Source organism: Macaca mulatta, chromosome 6, assembly GCF_049350105.2.
Source record: "Macaca mulatta isolate MMU2019108-1 chromosome 6, T2T-MMU8v2.0, whole genome shotgun sequence".
NCBI classification, from domain to species: Eukaryota; Metazoa; Chordata; class Mammalia; order Primates; family Cercopithecidae; genus Macaca; species Macaca mulatta.
In genome coordinates this window covers 81,004,148-81,027,561 of record NC_133411.1, presented here as the reverse complement: position 1 = coordinate 81,027,561, position 23,414 = coordinate 81,004,148, and the positions used below count along the sequence as shown (strand labels likewise).

General features: G+C 45.4%; 1 protein-coding gene across 1 annotated transcript; it reads left to right on the top strand.

Annotated features, from left to right (window-relative positions):
* Positions 1-513: 513 nt before the first annotated feature.
* Positions 514-13,449, top strand: ENC1 (ectodermal-neural cortex 1). The gene is given in 3 exon segments (NM_001260583.1): positions 514-926; positions 4,715-6,529; positions 11,218-13,449. A coding segment is annotated over 1 exon segment (1,770 nt). The 5' UTR covers positions 514-926; positions 4,715-4,727; the 3' UTR covers positions 6,498-6,529; positions 11,218-13,449.
* The last annotated feature ends 9,965 nt before the right edge of the window (positions 13,450-23,414 follow it).

Sequence of the window (23,414 nt, the reverse complement as noted above, 5' to 3'; positions counted from 1 at the left end):
ACCCAAGGAGCTATCTATGCGTGCCCAGGGCTTGTCCTGTGGATATCCAGCTCGCCCCTTGCTGCCCTTTTTAGAGCATCGCGCGGGCTCTGGCATCACCGAGCGTACAACGCCGGGCTGCGCTCCCCTGAGGTGCGTCCCTCAGATCCGGGACTGTCCATTAACCAGGCTGGCTCAGAGAGGCGCAGACACACTCGAACCCGGGAAAACTTATTTTATTCTCGGTTCCCGGGGTTGCAGCTGCCAGCGGCTGAGACAGCGCGTCCGCTTTGTCTCTCTGCAGTCCCCGCAGCCCCCCTCTCCCGCTTCCTCTCCCGATTAACTCCCCCGACACGCTCTTCCCCAGCTCCTCTCCTCCTCCCACTCCTTCTCCTCCTCTTCCTCCTCCTACACCACGGGCCGCGCTAATGCGCTTCCTCCCTCCCCCGGTGTCGGTCTCTTTGCATACGCGCCCCCTCCCCTCCCCGCCGCGCCACTTATAGCGGGGCGCACCGCGGCGGGGCGCAGACTGCTCTGGCAGCCGGAGAGGAGGCGGTGCGGCGGTGGCGCTGCGGAGACCGGGTCCAGACGCCTGGCGGCAGCCGGCGCACAAGGCGCTTTCTAGCTCCCTCCCCCGAGCACACAGCCCGCCTCCTTCCGCGGCGCCTGCAGTGGCAGGCTTGCTCTCCGCTCCGGTGACGCGCTCCGGTAGACGCTCTGCGGGTCCTGGACGCCGGGTGCGCGGCGTGGGGACAAGAGGCAGAGGCGAACGCCAGCGGTAGCCAGTCCGCGAGCCATCGTTCGGGGCGCAGTCCTCTCCCCGGCTGGCGCTCCTTTCTCCGGGGCATTCGCCACCGCTTCCCGGGGCTGAGACGACCGATTCGTCGCCTCCTTGCCCGTGACCGACGCTAGAACTCAGTTGTGCGTTGCGGCCAGTCGCCACTGCTGTAAGTTTCCCCCACTGCCCCGGACCTGTTGCAGGCGCTGCCGGCTTCAGGGGCTGCTTCGGCTGCAGGGGTGTGTTCGCGAGGGGTGAGCGTGCTCCGGGCAGCCGGCAGCTTCCACTTGAGGCCAGGGGGAACTCTTCTAGGTGCGGAGACCATGGTGCCCGCCGCTGCCCTTCCACAGCAGGCAGGAGCCGGGCATCGCCAGAGAGGTCGACCGGTGGTGCAATGTCCGGGGCGAGCCGCTGGGGAAGCGAGGAGCAGAGCTAAGGATACAGTCAGCCTCTCTCCTCCGCGGAAAGCAGCGCTTTCCTGGGGGTGAATGTCGCGCTGCGTCGCTCCCCGCAGCCTCCAGGGCGGAGCGCGCGGAATCGTTGGCCCACGTTGCATCCTTCCCGGCTCAGAGGAAAGTTGGGGCCACGCACAGACACCCTGAGAGCGGGCATGTTCACTGCGGCGGAAATGTCTTATAGAGAATGAATGAAAACTGTTTTCTGAAAAACTAGTTTCTTGATCTGTCGTGTTAACATTATTAGTTACAAAGGACAGGAATTGGGCGGGGAGATGAAACATTGAATTTATCCACATGCAGTTTGGTGTCACACAGGCATGGCCAGCTTGTTAAATAGCTTTGCAAGTGTTAATAAAAAGACTCTGGCAAGAAGCTACTTTTGTTAACAAGATCTTTATAATGTTCTGTTGTTACCGGTAATATAAATGCCCAGAAAAAAATCTGCCTAGTTTCTCTTTTGATTGGATTGAGATCAGGTTCAAAACCTGGAGAAGCGTGCGGGACGCTAAGCATTGGAGGCAGAGAGCCTGAATTAGGAGCATGAAGTGAACTGAAGTTACTGTAACTGAAGCCCTTTTGATGTTCACAGTAATAGCCCTTTTCTCTGTCTTCTTTGTAGACGCAGATTAAGTATAAGTGTGCATTTTCTTGGCCACTTACTTGATATGCAAATGTGATTTCTCTGGGGGCTTAAAAATGCTGGAAAGATGATTCATTTTATGTTGAAGGTGTGTTCAGTGACTTGTATACGTGGTTTCTGCTGATATTTTGAAGTTTGCACACTTTTAAACCAGAAAGCAAGTATTTCCCCTTGGGTTTCCAAGTTTACTTTTTATTTTAATCAAACATTTTTGCAAGAATGTTGATTGTGATTTTGGCTGTGACGTGCTTTTCCATCTGGATGGTATCCAAGATGACAGGCTAGGCTCTTCCTTCTGGCTTGTTGGGCCAGCCTGGAACATACAGGAGCATAAACACAGGATGTGGAGAGATGTAGATCCTATATCCTAAGGTCTTCTAAACAAATTGTTTTCTTAGCTGTAGGTCTGGTTGTGAATGTTGTTTTGCACCATCCTGAATCTAATGTTCAGGGAAATGTGTTCTGGGCCCAGCATGATTCCAGCTCAACGTGTAAGCATTTTGGTGTCTGTGCACCTAGTTTCAGGGAACCTCATTATTCCTTCAGTCAGGGCAGCATTTGCTCTTCGCCTGAGAGGCAGTAGCTTCATAGGAGGATGTAGACAGTCTATCCAGGTTTAGACTTAAAGTCTTCCTCCAAATACTTCAGACTGAATGTACTAATTAAAATAACAACTACAGTGGTGGAGCATTGAGAATGCTAATGGATGTTTTAACCCTTTGGAAACCTGATGCATTCCCCTAGGTTCACATGGTCATTTTCCAGAACACTGGGCATTGGTTAGAATGGAGTAGACAGTAGACACTTAGCCTGAGGTGGGAGTGAGGCTGGCTCCTCACCATTTTTTATATCCCAAGTCACTGTGGAGATTACTGGGTGCTTTGTAAAGTCTTCCTAACACTGTAGCTCTAGGACTTTGTTGCTTCCTTTCTTCCACTAAGCCATGTTTACTCATCATAAAAAATTACATTCCAAAAAGGAAAGAAAACTAGTTGCATCACCTAATGGCGTGAGGTATATGTGTCCTGCCCCTGCCTTTGTGGTTTTCTGTGCAGTCTCACAGCGGGGCTCACATCTGGTTGGGGAGGTGCAAGTTAGTATTTTAGCCCATGAATCTGTGGCAAATCATTCATTTGCATTTATTAATAATTCTTAGAATGTAAATTTAAAAATATCTGAATGGTTAAAGGAAACAGAGTTTCAGCTGCGCTTTCAGGACTGGCTGTTCTGTGTCTGGAACAGATACTGTAACCAGCCACACAGTTTACCCTCTGGGGATAAACAACGGGATAAACAGCTTCCTTAGGAATCCTTGGACAGGCAGCTTCTTGAGGACTTCATTCCTTTGAAGTAACAGAGGGGTGGTATGAAAGAAAAGGATGAAGGCATGTGATTCAGTTTTTGAAGATGGATGACAAGCATTTCCTATGTCTCTAGCCTACTGTTTTCTTACTGAAGAAAGCCAAAAGATAGCATTAGATTCTACTATAATTTCATTGTAGATACTGAGGAAAGCACTGTAGTCAGCAAATAAATTCTGGGGTGGTCCTAAATGAACAACAGCTGGCAAAATACACACACACACACACACACACACACACACACACAGAGAGAGACACGTATTTTTTGATTTAAATAAAGCAGTGTTTGCATTTTGAACTCCCTCTATGCAGGTGCCAGCATTTGCAGATATATAGGAACAGTCCTGGTGATGCACTATTTAATCAAAAGACAGGGGTGGATCTTTTGTTCTTGCAAATGGTTTTCCAAGAATTGATATAAAGCGGGAAGAACAGAAAACAGCAGTCATGAGTATGCTACTCAAAATATTCTTCTTTTTATGTGCCAAATCCTCACATTGGAAGCTGTCCAGAGCAAGACAGGTAGTTGGTGATTATGGCCAGAATTTATTCCGTGCTTTGACTAAAGGCTTGCTGATCAATATATGGGTATTCAAATTGGGGTGCTTTTAGGACTCCTCAGTGGTAGAGCTGTGTGGTTAGAAATTAATCTTTAACTTGGGATGCCGAGGTGGGAGGAGCAGGAGTTTGAGACCCTGTCTCTACAAAAAATACAAAAAATTATCTGGGTTTGGTGGTGCACACCTTTAGTGCCAGCTACTCGGAAGGCCGAGGCAGGAGGATCACTTGAGTCCAGGAGTTCGAGGCTGCAGTGAACTGTGATTGCACCACTGCACTCAAGCCTGGGTGACAGAGCGAGACTTGGTCTCAAAAATATGTATAAAATGAAATACATTATCTGTAACATTTAAATAAAGGTCTGATCGTTGCAGAAGTTGGCCTTACATTTCCCATTTACTGTATGTGCCGGGAGATTGGGTCTTACCAAAGGAATTCTTAATGGAATTAATTATTAGGTGTTTGTTTTACACATGGCTTTATGTTGCATGAGGCATGAAAGCCAGTGCCCATCCTGGCATTATGAGAGCAGGAGACCTGGCATTTTAAGTGGCCCGCAGTGAATCAGCTGGACTACGACAGGGAGCTGTGAGAATGAGACCTCACTCTTGGCTTTTGCTGACTTATATTCTAAAAGACTTCAATGGCCTGAAAGTTGGCAATCAGGTTTTCCAAGATGAACCTGCTTTTTATGCAGTGATTTTTTTTTTTTTAAATGGTGCAGAGTTCAAATAGCTCAACAGTATTACAGTGAATATCTTTCCTTCTGGGTAGCTGTCTCTGGCTTTGTCCTGGAATGGCCATACACTATTCTAGAATAGTAGGTGGCATGGTCAACTACAAAGTGTTCTGTTTTTTGTCCCAAACCATTGTTGCTTTCGTTCTGCTGTTCTGAACATCAGGAGCATCATTTTCAATTTATTATTATTATTATTTTTAGGAGTGGAAACAAAATGTCAGTCAGCGTGCATGAGAACCGCAAGTCCAGGGCCAGCAGCGGCTCCATTAACATCTATCTGTTTCACAAGTCCTCGTACGCTGACAGCGTCCTTACTCACCTGAATCTTTTACGCCAGCAGCGTCTCTTCACTGACGTCCTTCTCCATGCCGGAAATAGGACCTTCCCTTGCCACCGGGCAGTGCTGGCTGCGTGCAGTCGCTACTTTGAGGCCATGTTCAGTGGTGGCCTGAAAGAGAGCCAGGACAGTGAGGTCAACTTCGACAATTCCATCCACCCAGAAGTCTTGGAGCTGCTGCTTGACTATGCGTACTCCTCCCGGGTCATCATCAATGAAGAAAATGCAGAATCGCTCCTGGAAGCTGGTGACATGCTGGAGTTTCAAGACATCCGGGATGCATGTGCAGAGTTTCTGGAAAAGAACCTGCATCCCACCAACTGCCTGGGCATGCTGCTGCTGTCTGACGCGCACCAGTGCACCAAGCTGTACGAACTATCTTGGAGAATGTGTCTCAGCAACTTCCAAACCATCAGGAAGAATGAAGATTTCCTCCAGCTGCCCCAGGACATGGTAGTGCAACTCTTGTCCAGTGAAGAGCTGGAGACAGAAGATGAAAGGCTTGTGTACGAGTCTGCAATTAACTGGATCAGCTATGACCTGAAGAAGCGCTATTGCTACCTCCCAGAACTGTTGCAGACAGTAAGGCTGGCACTTCTGCCAGCCATCTATCTCATGGAGAATGTGGCCATGGAGGAACTCATCACCAAGCAGAGAAAGAGTAAGGAAATTGTGGAAGAGGCCATCAGGTGCAAACTGAAAATCCTGCAGAATGACGGTGTGGTAACCAGCCTCTGTGCCCGACCTCGGAAAACCGGCCATGCCCTCTTCCTTCTGGGAGGACAGACTTTCATGTGTGACAAGTTGTATCTGGTAGACCAGAAGGCCAAAGAAATCATTCCCAAGGCTGACATTCCCAGCCCAAGAAAAGAGTTTAGTGCATGTGCGATTGGCTGCAAAGTATACATTACTGGGGGGCGGGGGTCTGAAAATGGGGTCTCGAAAGATGTCTGGGTTTATGATACCCTGCACGAGGAGTGGTCCAAAGCTGCCCCCATGCTGGTGGCCAGGTTTGGCCATGGCTCTGCTGAACTGAAGCACTGCCTATATGTGGTTGGGGGGCACACGGCCGCAACTGGCTGCCTCCCGGCCTCCCCCTCAGTCTCTCTAAAGCAGGTAGAACATTATGACCCCACAACCAACAAATGGACCATGGTGGCCCCACTCCGAGAAGGCGTTAGCAACGCCGCAGTAGTGAGTGCCAAGCTCAAGTTGTTTGCTTTTGGAGGTACCAGTGTCAGTCATGACAAGCTCCCCAAAGTTCAGTGTTACGATCAGTGTGAAAACAGGTGGACTGTACCGGCCACCTGTCCCCAGCCCTGGCGTTACACAGCAGCAGCTGTGCTGGGGAACCAGATTTTTATTATGGGGGGTGATACAGAATTCTCTGCCTGCTCTGCTTATAAATTCAACAGTGAGACTTACCAGTGGACCAAGGTGGGAGATGTGACAGCAAAGCGCATGAGCTGCCATGCTGTAGCCTCCGGAAACAAACTCTACGTGGTTGGAGGATACTTTGGCATTCAGCGATGCAAGACTTTGGACTGCTACGATCCAACATTAGATGTGTGGAACAGCATCACCACCGTCCCGTACTCGCTGATTCCTACTGCATTTGTCAGCACCTGGAAACATCTGCCTTCTTAAATGCAGTACATTCTAAAGAGAGTGAGCACGAGGTAAGAAGTTTAGCTATAGATGCAAGTCTGCATATAATGAGGCTATTGCGTAAGTTCAGTACATGGGGTGAGATCTGATCCACAGAGACTGTGCTGCAGAGGTACTACCAAAGCTGTAAAAATAAGAGAGCTGGTGCCCCTAGAACCTACCAACTTGTGTTGACCACAGCCTCAGCCCCCCAATGGCATTAGCCAGTGGTTCTCAGCTTTTACTGAGCCTCAGAATCTCCTGAAGAGCTTTTTGTTTATTTTATTATTATTATTTTTTGAGACGGAGTCTCGCTCTGTCACCCAGGCTGGAGTGCAGTGGCATGATTTTGGCTCACTGCAAGGTCCGCCTCCCGGGTTCACGCCGTTCCCCTGCCTCAGCCTCCCGAGTAGCTGGGATACAGGCGCCCATCACCATGCCCAGATAATTTTTTGTATTTTTAGTAGAGACGGGGTTTCACCATGTTAGCCAGGATGGTCTTGATCTCTTGACCTCATGATCTGCCCACCCCAGCCTCCCAAAGTGCTGGGATTACAGGCGTGAGCCACCGCGCCCAACCCTGAAGAGCTTTTTAAAAACTGCCCATACCAGAGACTTAGTTTCATTTGGTCTGGGGTGGGGTCCAAGCATCAGTATTTTTAGAAAGTTTCTGGATGATTCCAATGAACAACCAGGTTGAGAACCCCTGACCTCTGTTGAGAATGCCAGCTAATGTTTATTGAGCCCTCACTGTGTGCTTGCAGCGGTGCCACGTGGTTTCCCAAGATCGTCTCATTCTATCCTCACAACAACTCTGTGGGGAATTATTACTAGCTTCGTTTTATAGATGAAAAAACTTCATGCATTAAGGAGGCTAAGCTGCCGAGTGAGCAGAGCTTAGTAAGTGGTGGAGCTGGTCAGGAAGTCAATGCAGGGGGTCTGGCTCCAGACATCTGCGCTGGAGCATCGTGTTGCACTGCCACTGAATAAACTTGAGCTTCACATCCGTGACACCAATGTCATCCCAGGTGATACTTCATTTCTATTCAAATTTTGCTTCCTCAAACCCTTTGTGGAATGAATAGGGTTTAAAAAATGTATTGCCCAAATTCATTCCTAGTTTATTCTCTCCAAAATTGTTAGCTTATTTTAAATGTTTTCCTTAAAAAGTAGCACCCTTTAGGGCATTTATTACCTTTAAAGATAAATCTATATCTGTCTTTGTAAAAGGCTGCATGTATGTAGCAGAAATTTGTGCAGATAACACTGAGCCACCTAAACTTCCAAAACTATGGCCTTTCAGACTTAGTCAGGCTGCCCCTATTGTCAAGGCTATTGTCAAAGTTGTGTTTCTGCATCGTATATCTGAGTACATAATAGTTGTCTGTGTATTTAAGAGTATATAATGCTCTTGGCTCAGATAATTAATAGGCCTACACAGTTCAGAGTTCGCAAAGCTCATGGCTGCTTTGCTGCTAAGCATTCTTAGGATTGGCCCCAGGAATTGCTTAGGCATGTGTAAGTATAGCCCAGCGCACACAGAATGTGTTGATTTGTTTTGGTGATTCATGGGCTTATTACTAATAATAAGAGAAGAAAGTAACTGCCTTGGAGGAACTACAATGAAAACAAACTCATTTACTTGGGAACTTTTGGCTCTGTTTTCCCTTGTATATTTCACACCTTTGAAGGGGACTTCAAAGGGAGAAAAGGAGATAGAGGCCTAGTGGCAAGCTAAGCACAGAGGGGTTTCATCTCATTGGTCTTTTCTTTCCCCATCCCTTACAACTCATTTAGAAACATCATTAAACTTGGCCTTACTCTCACATTTCAGCTTGCTATTTGTTTTTTTTTTTTTGAGACAGAGTCTTATTCTATTGCCCAGGCTGGGGTACAATGGCGAGATCTCGGCTCGCTGCAACTTCCGCCTCCTGGGTTCAAGCGATTCTCCTGCCTCAGCCTTCCAAGTAGCTGGATTGCAGCGCCCACCACCACACCTGGCTTTTTTGTATTTTTAGTAGAGATGGGGTTTCACCGTGTTGGTAAAGCTGGTCTTCAACTCCTGACCTCAAGTGATCCACCCACCTCAGCCTCCCAAAGTGCTGGGATTACAGGCGTGAGCCACCGCGCATAGCCTTCAGCTTGCTATTTTTTTCACTTCTTCAGTTATCTCTTCCACCCTTCGTACAGTTATCAGAGTTCTAAGTTATGTCATGCTTTCCTGGAATGAAACTCCTTCAAAACAGCAGGAACAGTCAGACACCTCCTCTGGGGAGCAACTGGGCTAATAACGTCCCACACCAAACTGGTTTTTTGTAGCCTTGCTGGCATCTCAGTAATCTTGAATAAACAAATGCTCTGAAAGTGGTTATTTCATTTGAGATATGAATGCATGACTCACCTCTAAAGCAGGTTTAAAGAACCTCCTAGGCAAAAGCATCAATTAACAGCACACTTAGTCGGGTGTTAGTCCAGAACTGACTATATTTGCACAGAAGAGCCATAAAAATTGCTACCAGGGTGGTGGTACATAACGACAATGGGCAGGCTGGCTGGCATCCTTGGAACAAGATAAGGAAATTGAGGCAGAAAGAGGAGAGAAGCCACGTGTGTATTCTGGCCCTAGTTTTAAGTTCTAGACCTTTCTGAGTTTTAGATTGCTTCTCTGTCAAATGAGTGGTTTGATCTATAATTCCCCTGTGATCTGTCCCAACTCAGACTTGGGTCAATTGATAGGGGAATTAAAAGAGGTGAAAATACCTAGCCCAGTGATTGGCATGTAGTAAGTGTTCAATATTCAGTTTAGACCCTAACTCACTGTGAGATAATGGCAGTGGAATTAGCTTTGTGTGTGGTAGGAAAATGAGGTTTCTTTGACTTTTATCTGCTTGTTATCTTTAGACTTCATTTTTGGTTCCTCCTTTTTCAGCCCAGAGTGAACATGTTGGCAAACACTTGACTTCACCCTACCCTGGGTGTTTGAACTGAATCATACCCTTCCGGTCCCTGGGAAACAGAGCAAGTAAAGTGTTAATTTATACATGAAATAACATCCTCTTCATCCTTGGTGCTACCAGTGAGAGAGTCAAACACATAAAAACTAAATTTGACAGGGCCAAGTTTGCTGCTTTTAAAGGGCAGCATAAGCGCCTGATCAAAGCCACTCTTTGAATTTCCGACAGGGAGAATGTTGGTTAAAATGTCTAAAGTTTACTACACAAGATAGTGCTAAAACATTTAAGAGGGGGTTGAAGTGCCCTAAAGTGCTGGGTAGGTAGGTCTCAGTCCCAAACTGCAAATTCCTCTGCCCTCCAAATGTAGGTGTTAACTGAATTAATACAGTGTTTAACAGAAAGTTTCCCTAGGTCTTAAAGCTCATCCACCAAGGAGGTTTTATCTGCCTCCTGCTGCTCTGTCAGTGGGTGGGAAGGGCAGAGAGGAAATTACTTTGATTATCCTCTGTTTTCATGGTGCCCGTGTGGCCTCAACCTAACTTAGGCTTTGATTTGCTTTGTTTCTTCTCTAGAATTTTTTTTTTTTTTGGTATGTGTCCTTTTTTATTTTCCTGTTTGAATATGCAATTTTGGGGGGGGGGGTGGTGTGTATTGCTTTTTTCCTGTTTGAATATGGGATGTCTTGAAATTTTATATTATTACAAGATACATTCTTTTGGCCTAATGTTGACATATAGGTTACAAGGAAGTGGAGGTGGGGCAATGACACCATAGTCTAAGGAATGCCTTGAAAGCTTGAATCACTGTTAGGAAACAGCCAAAAGAAACAACTCATGAAATGAATCAGGCTTCTGAACACACAAAAGCAAAGTGGGAAGAATTCGATGCAAGTCATGAGTGGCTCCTCCAGAATTCCCTTTGTCTGTACTTAGAGTTACAGCAATAAGGATACAAAAGCCGTCTGCAGAATTTCCCCAGATGAAATGAGAAATAAATAAATGGGAAGGGTGAGCAGTGTGAGGAAATGCAAGCTCTATGAAATGTGCAGGCTTTGTGGTTACGGCACTTTGAACTGATATTCACACTTGATGTAGGTAGATTCTGTAGCACTGGTATGCCGTAACTGCTGGCATCTAAGTGTGGACTAATGAACTTTGAGAATAAACTCCAACCTTGGGCTGTTGAGGCCTGATACGTTGTCATGTGAAAGGAAGCGAGACTGATTTCTGCCATAATGGATAGCAGAGATGCGTTTAAATACGAGGATTAGTATGTCTGCCTCCGAGATGGTAAAGTTAATTTGGAATCTTTCATGGTACATGGGCCAAGGAGGGTTTGCAGAGGAATCTCCCTTCTTTTCACCCTTTAGTGATCACTTTACGGTGGCTCTGTTTAACCACAGAAAGAAATTTTATGAATGTTGGAAGCAGAAGATGGCAACTCATAATAGCATCTGGACATATAGGTTTGGATTTGAATGTATATATACACTTAGGAAAGAAGTGAAGGTCCTTCTTTAGACACCACTGTTTTTGTCAGGCCATCCATCTGCATGGATGCGTACATGCACACTTGTGCATTTAAGGCAAGCACTTTAAATATCTTTGCACAGTTCCTACTGAACATGTAAGACCTTTGGAAGCAATATTCTCCAGCTCCCTACCTAGTTTAATTTTTAAAATTTTGTGGCTAAAAAGAAAAATCTTAACTATGGCATCATACAAATCCTTCATGCTTTTTTGTTTCGTTTTTTTCGTCTGTTTCAGCTCACTCCATCACTCGATGCTATAATATAAGATTTCTGCTTTGGAGAGGCCAAGTTTAATGAAGAGAAAAAAAGGAAAAGAAGTTAAAAGAAGTTGCAAGACACGAATAAAATCTGCTGCACCTTGAAAATGCTCTAACTGGACATGAAGGAAGGGGGCGGGGGGTGGGATTTTTGGTGCAAGTAGCACATGGTTTAAATATGAATGAACAAACCTGTGATCTAGTCCTTGTCTTGTAATTGTGGATTAATGTCAACGTTAATCAGCCCCCTCAAAGGGAGAGAAAAGCTGGACCTTTTCCCTTGCTGTACCATATTCAGCATTTGATTTCCATGGGCTCCACCATTTATGTGTAAAATTTGAAATGGTTGTCACCTCTCTGAGGAGAGAGCTTGAAGCCTCCACACCAGCTGCTGCTGGAGAGTCAAAGCCCAACTGTGGGTCCAAGAGGGAAGCTGGCTGGGCTGGCTGAAGAATGAGGACCACTGGACTCTCCGTTAATCTCTAAGGGGTCTGCTCCCCAGGAGCGTTTCCGAACAATGGGGACTTTGTTGGTAGCCATTTGGTAGATGTTCTTTTCTATTTATAAGTGACTTTAAACTTTTCCTTGGCTGTTAAGAAGTTTGTTATAGATTTAGCTATTTATTGTTCGATGCCTGCATGCTGAAACAATGCCTACAGCTGTCTTCACATGTATGGACGTGTGTGAATGGTTGTATGTTTTGCACATTTTGTGGCTGTGGAGATGTGCTTTGCTGCACAAACATGAAAACTTTTGAGTTACAATTTGGAGTATAACTGGAGGGTGGGTTGGGGAGGGGTGGATTTTAAAAATGTCAAGACAGGGAAGGATGACAAAATGGAAATTTAAATGACATCCTAGAGGTAGAAAAACCGTGGAGATCACTTTTCTCAGACTCACCAGATTTTAATGGGATTTCATGGGGTTTGGTTGTGCTGATGGGGTAAGGGGAGGCTTCCTTCTGCCCTTCTCCCCACTCCCATCTGATTTACCTAATTCAGTCTCAGCTGCTGACATTTGGAAAGGACCAAATTGCTTTACAGTTTTTTTCTTTGTGTAATATCTTGAAATCCTGGAAAATTCTATGGAATAGTTCTGTATATAGGACACAGGTAAAGGCATTGTCCAAAGTTTATTTATTTATTTATTACCTTATGAGAATGCTTTGCCACAACCACAGTTAATGGGAAAAACGGAAGTATCACAGATGGAAATTAACTCACCAGATTTCTTGACCCGAACTCCTTCTCTTCTTGCTATATGATTTAGCAAGTTCTAGAAGGTCTCCAAGAAAATAATTACATTGGCACAATGTATACTTCAGTGCTCACCCTTAGGCAAATCTCTTTTTAAAAAACTCTTTGGTGCACGAGTAACACATTTGGCCACAAAACACCAAAGAATTGTAAGCAGTGGCCCCTATTGAGAAGGTTTCCGGCAGAGTTGGAAATCAGTTGTGAATACATTCTTTGCTAGTTGGAGTGCTTGTTTACTAAGCATGTGCCGTCGTAGGTATTAGTGCTAGTCTCAAATAGGTGCTTCCCCCGAGGTGCGGGGGAAGACCAAAGTTTGCAACTTGAACTGCTTTCGTCCACGTTTCTCACATTGCTGTATTTTAGAAAATAGGGGTTAAGACTGATAACAACCTTTTACATTGTGACCGTGTTTGCATTGTCTAATGACAGATAAATCCTTAACATTTCTCTCCACCTTAGTACTTTAGACTAATTGTGCTTGTCCGTCCATGCCATGAATGAGTGGGCTGTAGTTGGGCCAAAATAAATGAGCTGTTGGAAGAAAAGAATCACAGTACTTTCCAGCAGTCAGTCCCTGGTTCCTAGATGTGTTCTAAGCAATGCAAATGTCTAATTGTCCCCCAGTGGGCATAGTCAGTGTCGTTTATATTGTAGCAGTTACAGCTCTGTAGTTTATGATGCAAATCTGCCAAGAGAGATGTATGTGTCACTGCATGGCTTCTGAAGGCAGGATGGATTTTCTGCAGCTGTTTCAAAGTTGGGCTCTGTCCTTGAATCCTCTATTAATTACTGTGTGTGAGCCAGAGGGAGCTGTGGTAAGGGTTGGGCCCCCAGCCTGCAGGGAACTTTCTGGACTCCTGCTCTTTGAATTGATACAGGCATTTGGTCTCACTACTTGACCATTCTCACCCTGTGAAACGTCCCACACTTTGAAGCAAATACAATTCACAGCACAGTACACACAAAAACCTTGGCATAAGACAGAGAAGGTTCTTCTTATTTTGTGGGCTGGTTGCTGTAGAAACACATAACAAAGGGCAGCCCTCCACTTCTGGTATAATTGTGTAGCCGCTTTTCTCTGGGCTTGACACCTGTCTTGAATAAGAGTGATTAGAGCCGCATAATGTCCCTCTCTTGGCTATTGACCATGTGGTTCACGTACAAAACTGTATAAGTTGAAGGAAAATGTTCATGTTCATATGTACTTGTTTGCTATGACTACATTTTGAGGTTTTGTAAAACTGTTATTTTTTTTTTTCACAATGTGAAACTGAAGGTCAATAAATTATTAGAGATTTTCTCTTCATTATGTGTGTGGGTCTTTATTTGAATAAGACACAATTTGAGGCATTGTAAACTTGTGCCTTTTCTCGTCTGTCCAAAGGAGGATCGTTTCAGATATTCCGAACGTGTTTTATTTCACCATTTAGTGATATTTACAAAGGTAATTTTGCATACCAAGTAAAACTTTTGTTGACTATTAGAGTATCTCTTTAAGCAAAACAAAATCCTTCATTTATGGGTTATTCGCAGCTGGGAATATAACAAGTCACACGCCATGCGATATTAAGACAGAGTACTTTATATTAGAATGAATTTAGTTTTTGAAATCCTCACGTGGGTTATATTTTGACAGAAAGCTGTTAGAGAAGGAGCTGGAGTTCAATCCTCTTTTCATCTGCTGACATCTGCTTTAGAAATCATTTAAAGTGGAAATATATGCATATTATTTCTGTACTGCAACAGAAAAGCACAAGTTTAACCCCTCATGGACACCTAGCTTCTTCCAAGCTGATGGCTGTCCTAGCTGGCTCTGCAAAAGACTAGTTGAAGCCTCCTGCCCCCATCTCATGATGGCTTCATATCACACTGAGATGCTCCTTTATCGCTCGGGTTGGAACCATTATTGTTTCAGTGTGCAGAGCAAGGTTGGGCATAACCTTTTCTGGGTAGAAAATAAATATTACCTAATTGGGAACTCTAGAAGAGCTCACAAGTAGGCATAATGCAATTATAGCCTTTGCACTTTGACCAAGATGCCAGAGCAAATGCCTTGGGTTTGACAGAAGGATCATTCGGTTCTGTGCCGTGTGAAGCTGGTCTACAGCCAAGCCTTTGGGGACCAGTGTCAGCCCTCAGATTCCAAGTGCATGATGTTGAAGACCCCTGGAAACCCTGTTGATGACACCATATGGATGACACTAAATGACAGGGAAGAAGGGCAGGTTAGTTAGGAGTTGACGGATGGGATTTAGGCTCAGGAAAACGTCTTGATGTTAATCCCTAGAGGGGTTGAGAATGGTTCCTATAGAAATGATCGTGAACAGACATTTCACTCTAGAGTTGTTTCTCTTTATCATCTCAGTTGGAACATGTAGACAGATTAAAAAGATACTTCAAATTCTTAATTTTCATTCATTTGGAAATTTGATTTCATTTAGATAGATCACACCAAACAGTGGCTATGGTAATAAAAATCTGGCCACAGTAGGGAAACGGGTTGGAGGTCAGCATTCCAGGGCCGGGACAGCACCCCGACGAGGCCATCAGGTCTCATGCTTGCAGGATGGCAGCTGCACCTTATGGCATCACATCTGCTTTCCAGGCAGCAAAAGTGGGGGCAAACAGAGGCGAAAGGGCTCAGGCCAGAGGACATTCTCCCTTTTTCTTGGAATAGTAATAGTTTACCTGAAAGGCTCACCGGGAGACTTACACTTACCTCTCAGTGGCCAGAACTGGGACACGTGAACTTCCCAAGATAAAAGAGAGCCTGGGGAGGCAGTACTTTTATCTGGCACACTGCCACCCCATAGCAATGTGATTTAATTAGTAAGGAACAAAGGGAGAGCAGACGTTGGAGGGGGAACTACACAGATTATTCTCTGTAGTAGGTAGGCTTATCTATTACAGCAATAGTTCCCAGTCTTTTGGGCACCAGGGACTGGTTTTGTGGAAGACAGCTTTTCCATGGATGGGGACTGGGCCCAGAGGCGGCAGGGATGTTTTTGGGATGAAACTGTTTCACCTCAGGTCATCAGGCATCAGATCAAGCTTGTCCAACCTGCCACCCAGGACGACTTTGAATGCAGTCCAACACAAATTAATAAACTTTCTTAAATTATTTGTGATTTGTTTTAGCTCATTAGCTATTATTAGTGTATTTTATGTGTGGCCCAAGACAATTCTTCTTCCACTGTAGCCCAGGGAAACCAAAAGATTGGACACTCCTACATTAGATTTTCATAAGGAGTACGAAACCTAGATCCCTCACATGTGCAGCTCACAATAGGGTTCGAGCTCCTGTGAGAATCTACTGCCTCCGCTTCCCCGGCTCTGCTGATCTGACAGGAGGCGGAGCTCAGGCAGCAATGCTCACTCGCCCAAGGCTCGCCTCCTGCTGTGCCGCCCACTTCCTAACAGACCACGGGCACTGGTCCATGGCCCAGGGGCTAGGGACCCCTGTACTACAGGGAATCATCAAAGAGTCAATGTAAACTATAGCCGCATTCATTGAATGATGAGCTGAGATTGTGCTAAGGACCTGGTTTACAGTTATCTCATTTAATCCTCATGACAAATTGAGGTGAATATAGGGAGATTTCTTAACATCTCTGAGCCAGAGATCCTCTGCCTGTAAAATAAGCATGACTAACATTCCTTCTAATAGAAAAATTTAATAATATAAGAAATTTAAGAGCAAGTACCAGGTTCAGTGCCTGGCACATAGTAGGTCTTCAGTAATTTTTAGTTGTCATTTTAAAACTTTATGGGGAGAGAGACACACATAAAAATCTGAGTGCTTATGCTGTGCCAGGGACTGCGTTAAGGGTTTGCATGCCTCTCACCTTGCTCATCCCTGCTGGCAACCCTGTGAGAGCAGGCGCTATTATTACTCTCAGTTTGGAGATGAAGAAACAGGTCTTCAGAGATTATATAACTTGCCCAAGGGAGTGGTGGAGGTGGAGTTCAAGGCACACTCTGACCTGCTCCTCCAGGTCCAGGAATGTAGAGGAAGGTGATTCACAGGGCTGAGCCTGACTGTGAGAAACCCAGGGCTGCCCTGCGTTCCATTGTGTGGGAAACACCAACTCTGTGAGGTGGTCTGAGGAGACCTGCATCTGGTGAGCCCTGCCCTGGACATGAGGACTGAAGAAGCCAATGGAAAGAGTTGATTGAGACTCAAAATGTTCCTTGACAGCCAGTTTCAGAAGATAAGGTTGTAGAGAATTTAAAAATAAATGGGGGCTCCTGGGTGGTTGTTACACTTGATCACTCATTGAGCTGTACACGGATGCTTTTTGTGCTCTTCTGTTTGTAAAATGTTTATTGACTGAGTGATTGAATATACCCGTGGATCATGGCCAGACCATGTATAAAAATGGAACTCTGACCCCCTAGTCTGCAGCAACCAGCCTAGGAAACCCATACATTGTCTATAGTGATCAGCCCAGGAAGCCAGCCTGCTCTCTGTAAGTCAGACCTGTAGGAAGTCAGACCACTATGTCTGGCAACTGGTTTAGAAAGCCAGATCATAACCCCTGTATTATTCGCAGTCAGCCCCAAATGGCCAGGACTTGATTAATAACTGACTACTTCCTTGATTTTCGTCCTTGCTTCTAACTAAGGACCAGCCAGAGAAAGCCAAACGTGTACCCCTACCCAGACACCACAGGATGCCCACTTCTGGTTGGCCCACTTGCAGCTTCCCCATGCTAACAGGCTCCAATCAAACCTGAAGACATCCCTTTCTTCCCCACACTGAAATTTTCCCTTTTCTCCGTCTTCCTTTGAGTCTCTGCCAAAATGCAAGTGACAGTGGCTGACTCCCTTGCTATATAGCAAGCTCTGAATAAACAGTCTTTGCTTGTTCACATTTGGCTGGTCATTGTTTATTTCCACAGACAAATGTTTGCTCAATAAAATAATTAAATGTTTCAATAAAAAGGCTCACAAAAATGAAGTGGGGACCAACATTCTGGGTTCTAGGCAAGCTGGGTTTTCAGAAGGTTGCTGTTATCCTCCTGACTGAGTAAATGAAATGTACACATGCGTGTAGCATGAGAAAAATGGATTTTGAGTTAATGGGCTTGAGATTAGGGCGTCTGGTTTGCAAAAGGAGAACAGTCGCTTTGTTTGGGAATATTTTGAATAAAGTGAGAACACTTAAATAAGTTTTATAGCCATATTCATGGTGCGCATGACTGTACAAATAAATGCAAAAACTTAGCAGTTAATTCCTGGTCTTGCCTGTCACAAATCTTAAGTGCTTTGCCTGTCTGACACATACTCAGACTAAGCCATCTGTCCTGAATTTGAATTTAATCGTAGACAATGAATTTTAAGGCTCTGTTACATGTCAGACATTGGACAACTAGGTGCAAGACCTAACTTTCAGAGGGAAAAAAATGTACATTGAGGCATGACGATGAATTAAAAGCAATTTGACTAAGTAAATTATAAATCTACCATAATCTTGTCCAGCTCTACTTACAGCCCAGCTCTCTTTGTGAGTCCTGGGGAAACCAAATGAGACAAAGTTTCTGTCTTTCTCTCTCTGGTCCTGTTTCCGTGGCAACCATAATCTTTATCTCTGCAAAGATGGGGGACGGCAGCAAGAAAAAGCCGTTGGAATTTCAGCAAAGACTCTCACTAACCCTTTTCTTGTGTTATCAGATGATTCGTTTTGTTATGAAAAGTTATTTTACACCCGCTTTTTAGATAACGTGGAGAGTGTTTATTGGATATTCTAGAAAGGCTGTGAGGATTTTTTTGTCCATGAGATATGCTAATATTGTATCCACAAAGAAGATGAAATCAGCCCCTTGGTAGACACAAACTAGGCACCTGCAAAGTGGGAACTAAAATTTCTCTTTCTCTCTGAGGCTCTAACGAACACATACGAAAGCTCTAAATTGCAAATACACCTGCCCCACTCACCCACCCACATACATTCTGGCCAAGGCATTGCTGCCAGGGGAACCATTTGCAGAGAACAAATTTTTGTAATTTTGAAATAATCTCTATACTCTGAGGGGAATGAAAGGAGAAAGGAAAAGCAGAAGATAACCTTGTGGGGATGTTTCTGGTAGTGGTGGCCTCTTCACAGCCCTTTCTGGTACTTTCAGAGGGTCCACCTATTCGAGAGACAGGGCTGCCAATCAGCACCCTTTTTCAAAACGGGAATACCTCAACTGCATTTTGAGGGCTGTTAGTCATTCACACATTTATATGAATCAGGTCCATCTGAAGGCCGGGTAGGCGGCTGGGAGTGGGGCTCAGACCTAGGGGAATACCAGGAATTAGGAGGCTTGTAGGTGTGGGAGAAGAATGAGAAAGGCAAATTTTTACTTCAAAGTGTTATGTCTAGAGAGGGGAAGAAATGAATAGGCAGAGCACAGAGGATTTTTAGGGCAATGAAACTATTCTTACGATACTATAATGAGGAATACCTGTCATTAAACATTTGTCAAAACCCGTAGAATGTGCAACACCAAGACTGAACCCTAATTAAATTGCAGACTTTGGGTGATAATGATGTGTCAGTAGGAGCCTAAGAAATGCGGGTTGTAACAAAGGTACCACTCTGGGCTGGGATGTTGATAGGAGAGGGAGGTTGTGCCCGTGTGGAGCTATGAGGTATTTGGAAACTCTGAACATTTTGCTGAAGTTTGCTGTGAACCTAAAACTACTCTTAAAAAATAAAGACTATAATGCTCTCCTCTCCCCTAAACACCCTACAAAAACATTGGAAACAAAAGGAGTCTTTTAGGGTTGTCAGATAAATTGTTTAATAAAGCATAGGGTGTATTTTTTTTTAACGTTATCTTGAATGAACTCCATGTACTGGAAAGAGAGAAAACTCTTTCTCTCTGCAATATTGTCAAATATACATTTGGTCCCCTTCTCCTTACATACAGCTCCTAAAACCCTTGGAATTGCCAGAGCGACAGGCATCTTTTGTATACTAATAAGAAGACCGGTGGCTGGGGGCCCCTAGGTAGCTTCAGGGTGAGAGCTGCATAGGCATGATTAGAGGACTGAGATTTTTAGTCCCTCCAATTCTGTGGGAGGCCAGGACTGAAAGTTAAGTTGACTACCAATGATTAAGGATGTAATCAATCATGCTTACATAATGAAGCTTCCATAAAAACCCAAAAAGGGCTGGGCTTGAGAGCTTCTGGATAGCTGACCACATGGAGATTTCTGGAGGGTGATGCATCCGGGGAAGGGATGGAAGTTCCTTGTCTCTTCCCATATATCTCACCCTATGCTTCTCTTCATCTGTATCCTTCCTAATGTACTTACAATAAACCAGTAACCATAAGTATTTCTGCGTTCTGTGAGAAGCTATAAGTAACACGTACCAAACTCAAGTAGGAAGCTGTGTAACCCTGATTTCTAGTAAGTTGGACAGTGGCGACAGGCATCTGAAGCCAGGGCAGTCTTGTGGGACTGCACACTCAGCCTTTGGGATCTGACACTATTGGTACTGACAGGAGACAGAAACACTGAGTGGAAGAGGGCAATTACCCGACAAAGACCCCACCCTCAAGCCTGGAAACCCATGGCCCTAAATGGAAGCAGGCATTCCTCTTTTTTGCACTGAAATGTTGCCTTTTGGCCTGCCACATCCCCCTATCCTGTACCCATATAAACTCCAAACCCCAGGCTCCACAAACAGATGAGCAGATGAACAGAAGAGCAGAGGAGCAGAAGAGTGGCGTAGCAGAGAAGGAGAGAAGAGAAGGAACGCCTGAACGTCAAGAGGAGTTTGGCTGGGGACAGTTGGAGAGGAGATCAGCCACAGAATGGCCAGATTCCAGGGGAAGATCATCTTGCTCCTCCATCCTCTTTCCAGCTCCCCATCCATCCCGCTGAGAACCACCTCCACTACTCACTAAAATCCCCTGCATTTACCATCCTTCAATTTGTCCATGTGACCGGATTCTTCCTGGATGCGGGACAAGAACCCAGCTACCAAGAGGGCACTGAGTTGGTTAACACTTAAGCCGTCTGTGGATGGCAGAACTAAAAGAGCACTGTAGCATGCCCACTAGGGCTTTGGGAGTTGCAGGCCCTCACCCCCAGATGCTACTGTGGGGCTGGAGCCCAAAAGCACTTGCCCCAGCTCCTGCACCTGCCTGTCTGCATGCTACCCCTCCCATAAGGGGTTTGAGCACTTGGCGTTGGGAACAGATGAGCCATACCCCTGTCGCACATCTTGCGGGGTGAGGGGGGCTGGAGGGAGTGGTCAGGCAACTCACCCGTCTCACTATCTCCACGCAGATAGTGTCAGATTGAATTGTATTAGTGGACATCCCACTGGTGTCTGCTGCAGAATCTGCATAATTGCTTGGTTGATGTGTGGGAACCCCCACCCCTACTCTGCGTCTCGTGTTGAAAGTATTGAGTGACTGAGTTAGTGTGGGAAAAACCCCATTCAGTGTTTCCCTGTCTCTAACACTTTCATTCCTGCATTCCTTGTTCCAGGACCCAGAATCAGGCCAGCACCAGTGGAAGCTCAGAGAATGGAGTCCTGAAGCCTGACCCAGAACACAGCCACCAATTATAACATCACTTCCAGGAGGATATGAATCCTATATTCTCAACAACCAGCTCTCAACTCACTCGTAAGTTAATGCTAGTCTGTATTTTGGCAAATACCTATACATAGTTATACCACTCCCAGTATAAATACTGAATCAGAAATTTCTATTTCTGTAATATTTTACTTCTTAGAATACTTAGTGTTCAAAATTTAATTACTGCAGTATATTTTTATTTTCCTTTTCAGGTGTTTCCTTGGGGCAGAAAGTTAAATGTCCACATGACTAGAAACTGATTTCTTCATTCATTTATTTCTGGGGAAAAAACAACCATGAAAAGGGTAATACTCACTGACGGAAATGTGGAAATGTTCAAAGAGATAAACCAAACCATTTGGGAAGAACAATGGCCCTTTCAAAGAGTTCCACTAGAGCTGATTAGAGATAGCTAGAGGGAGGCAGAGCCTTCCTCTTGCATGGCAGTAGGTTGGTCTTGCTGGCCTGTGCTAGGGCAGGATTCCTGAAACTTCCTGTGAAGAGGCGGCCTTGGGACCCCTGGGGTAGAGGAGGCGTGGGGTAGGGCGCAGAGGCACGATGAGGTTGTGTAGATGCTGCTGGGTGCCCTTTGCACCCAGCAAACTGGACAGAAGGCCAGGATGAGTCTAGGCCAGTGACTGCTGGCATAAACTCTGGAATGGCACTCACAGGTTCTCCTGCTTTCCAAGAACCAGGACCAAAGGCAGAGAACCCTGGAGTCCCAAGGTCCCTGGGTGGGCACTGCTTGTGCTTGGTCATATAACATTCAGTGAGTTACAGAAGGCTGGGTGGTGAGCTGTCATTAGCAGATGTCTTCCTACCTCTGAGAACGAGGGATAGGCATTACTCCTCCCTTTGTCTCTAAGGATGCTGATACATGCTGTCTCAGAACCAGGAGGGGGAGGAGCTGCCGTGGAAGGGGCTGCTGGAATTGCACCTGGACACCAGGGGCCAGGCATTAGCCCTCCACCAGGAGCAGAAAGAAGGGGAGACAGAGAGAGGAGGCCACCTGTCCATCCTCCTCTCTCCAGGCTTAGCCTACGTACACAAACTCCTACTCACAGGTGGGCCTAGAAAGATATCAGAGTCTACAATGGGCACAGCATTAGTCTCTGTGAACTATGGTTACTGGTAGAACCTACAAGAAAAGTAAAGTAAGACAGATAAAGGAGAGGAGCAGGTTGTGCCCAGCACAGGAGCCCCACTACCCACTACCAAATGGGAAACATCAGGGTTTAGAGAAAATGTTTTCTTGTTTGTTTTGAGACAGGGTCTCACTTTGTTTCCCAGGCTGGAGTGCAGCAGCGCGATAACGGTTCAGTGCAGACTCGATCTCCCTAGCTCAAGCAATCCTCCCACCTCAGCCTCCCTATTAGCTGGGACTATGGTAGTCACCACACCCGGCTAATTTCTGGGTGTGTGTGTGTTTTTCTTTTTTGGTAGAGATGGTGGTTTCCCTATGTTGCCCAGGCTGGTCTCAAACTCCTGGGCTCAAGCGATCCACTGCCTCAGCCCTACAGAGTGATGAGATTACAGGTGTGAACCACCACACCGTTTCGAAAAATATTTTCTATCCTTTGCTTTCCTTCACTGGGGTCTGGCCTGGGTTGTGATCTGGAAGTGCTCCCTACCTTCTCCGGCTCTCCCCGCTTTATTTCTTCACTAGAGTTTCTCCCTATAAATCTCTTGCTCACTGAATCCTGCCTTTTGTCTGCTTCTTGGAGGACCCAAACTAAATCAGGAGGGTTACAACTACAGACAAGGACTGAAATCATTCCTACCTATCACTCATTTCTATGGCCCTATGATTTCCTGTGTGGGTAGGGCAGGTGTAGGGGCAGGTGAGGGAAAGACTTTAGAGGGGACGAGTTTGCCCCAGTGACCCATCTTTGGGCAGCTCACTTCCAGAGGGATTGTTTCTTCCCTTTCTTTTTTATATTTTGGGAGACGACTAAATGGTTTTGAAAACTTCTCAGCGTTTGGCATCATCTGCCTAAGCATAGTGATATGACTGCTCTATTCACAACTACATTGCAATTTTGGACAAAATTTTCAGAGCATCTGAGCACCTAACAACGCATAAAAACTTGGTGGTAATTTCAAGATACATAACATCTGCTTATTTCATTTTGTTACAAGACACCTGGGCAAAAACTCTTCCTAACTCTGTCCCATAAATGAGCTAATATCCAATTAGAACATTCTGCTTAACAGCAGTAGCAATTATCCTGTGGCAAGCTATAAAAAAAGCCTTAAAGGTATGTCGCTTCCTCATGATAACAAAACAAAACCATTATTTTTCTTTGTAGCTCGGATGGGCCATTTGCTAATGCCTTA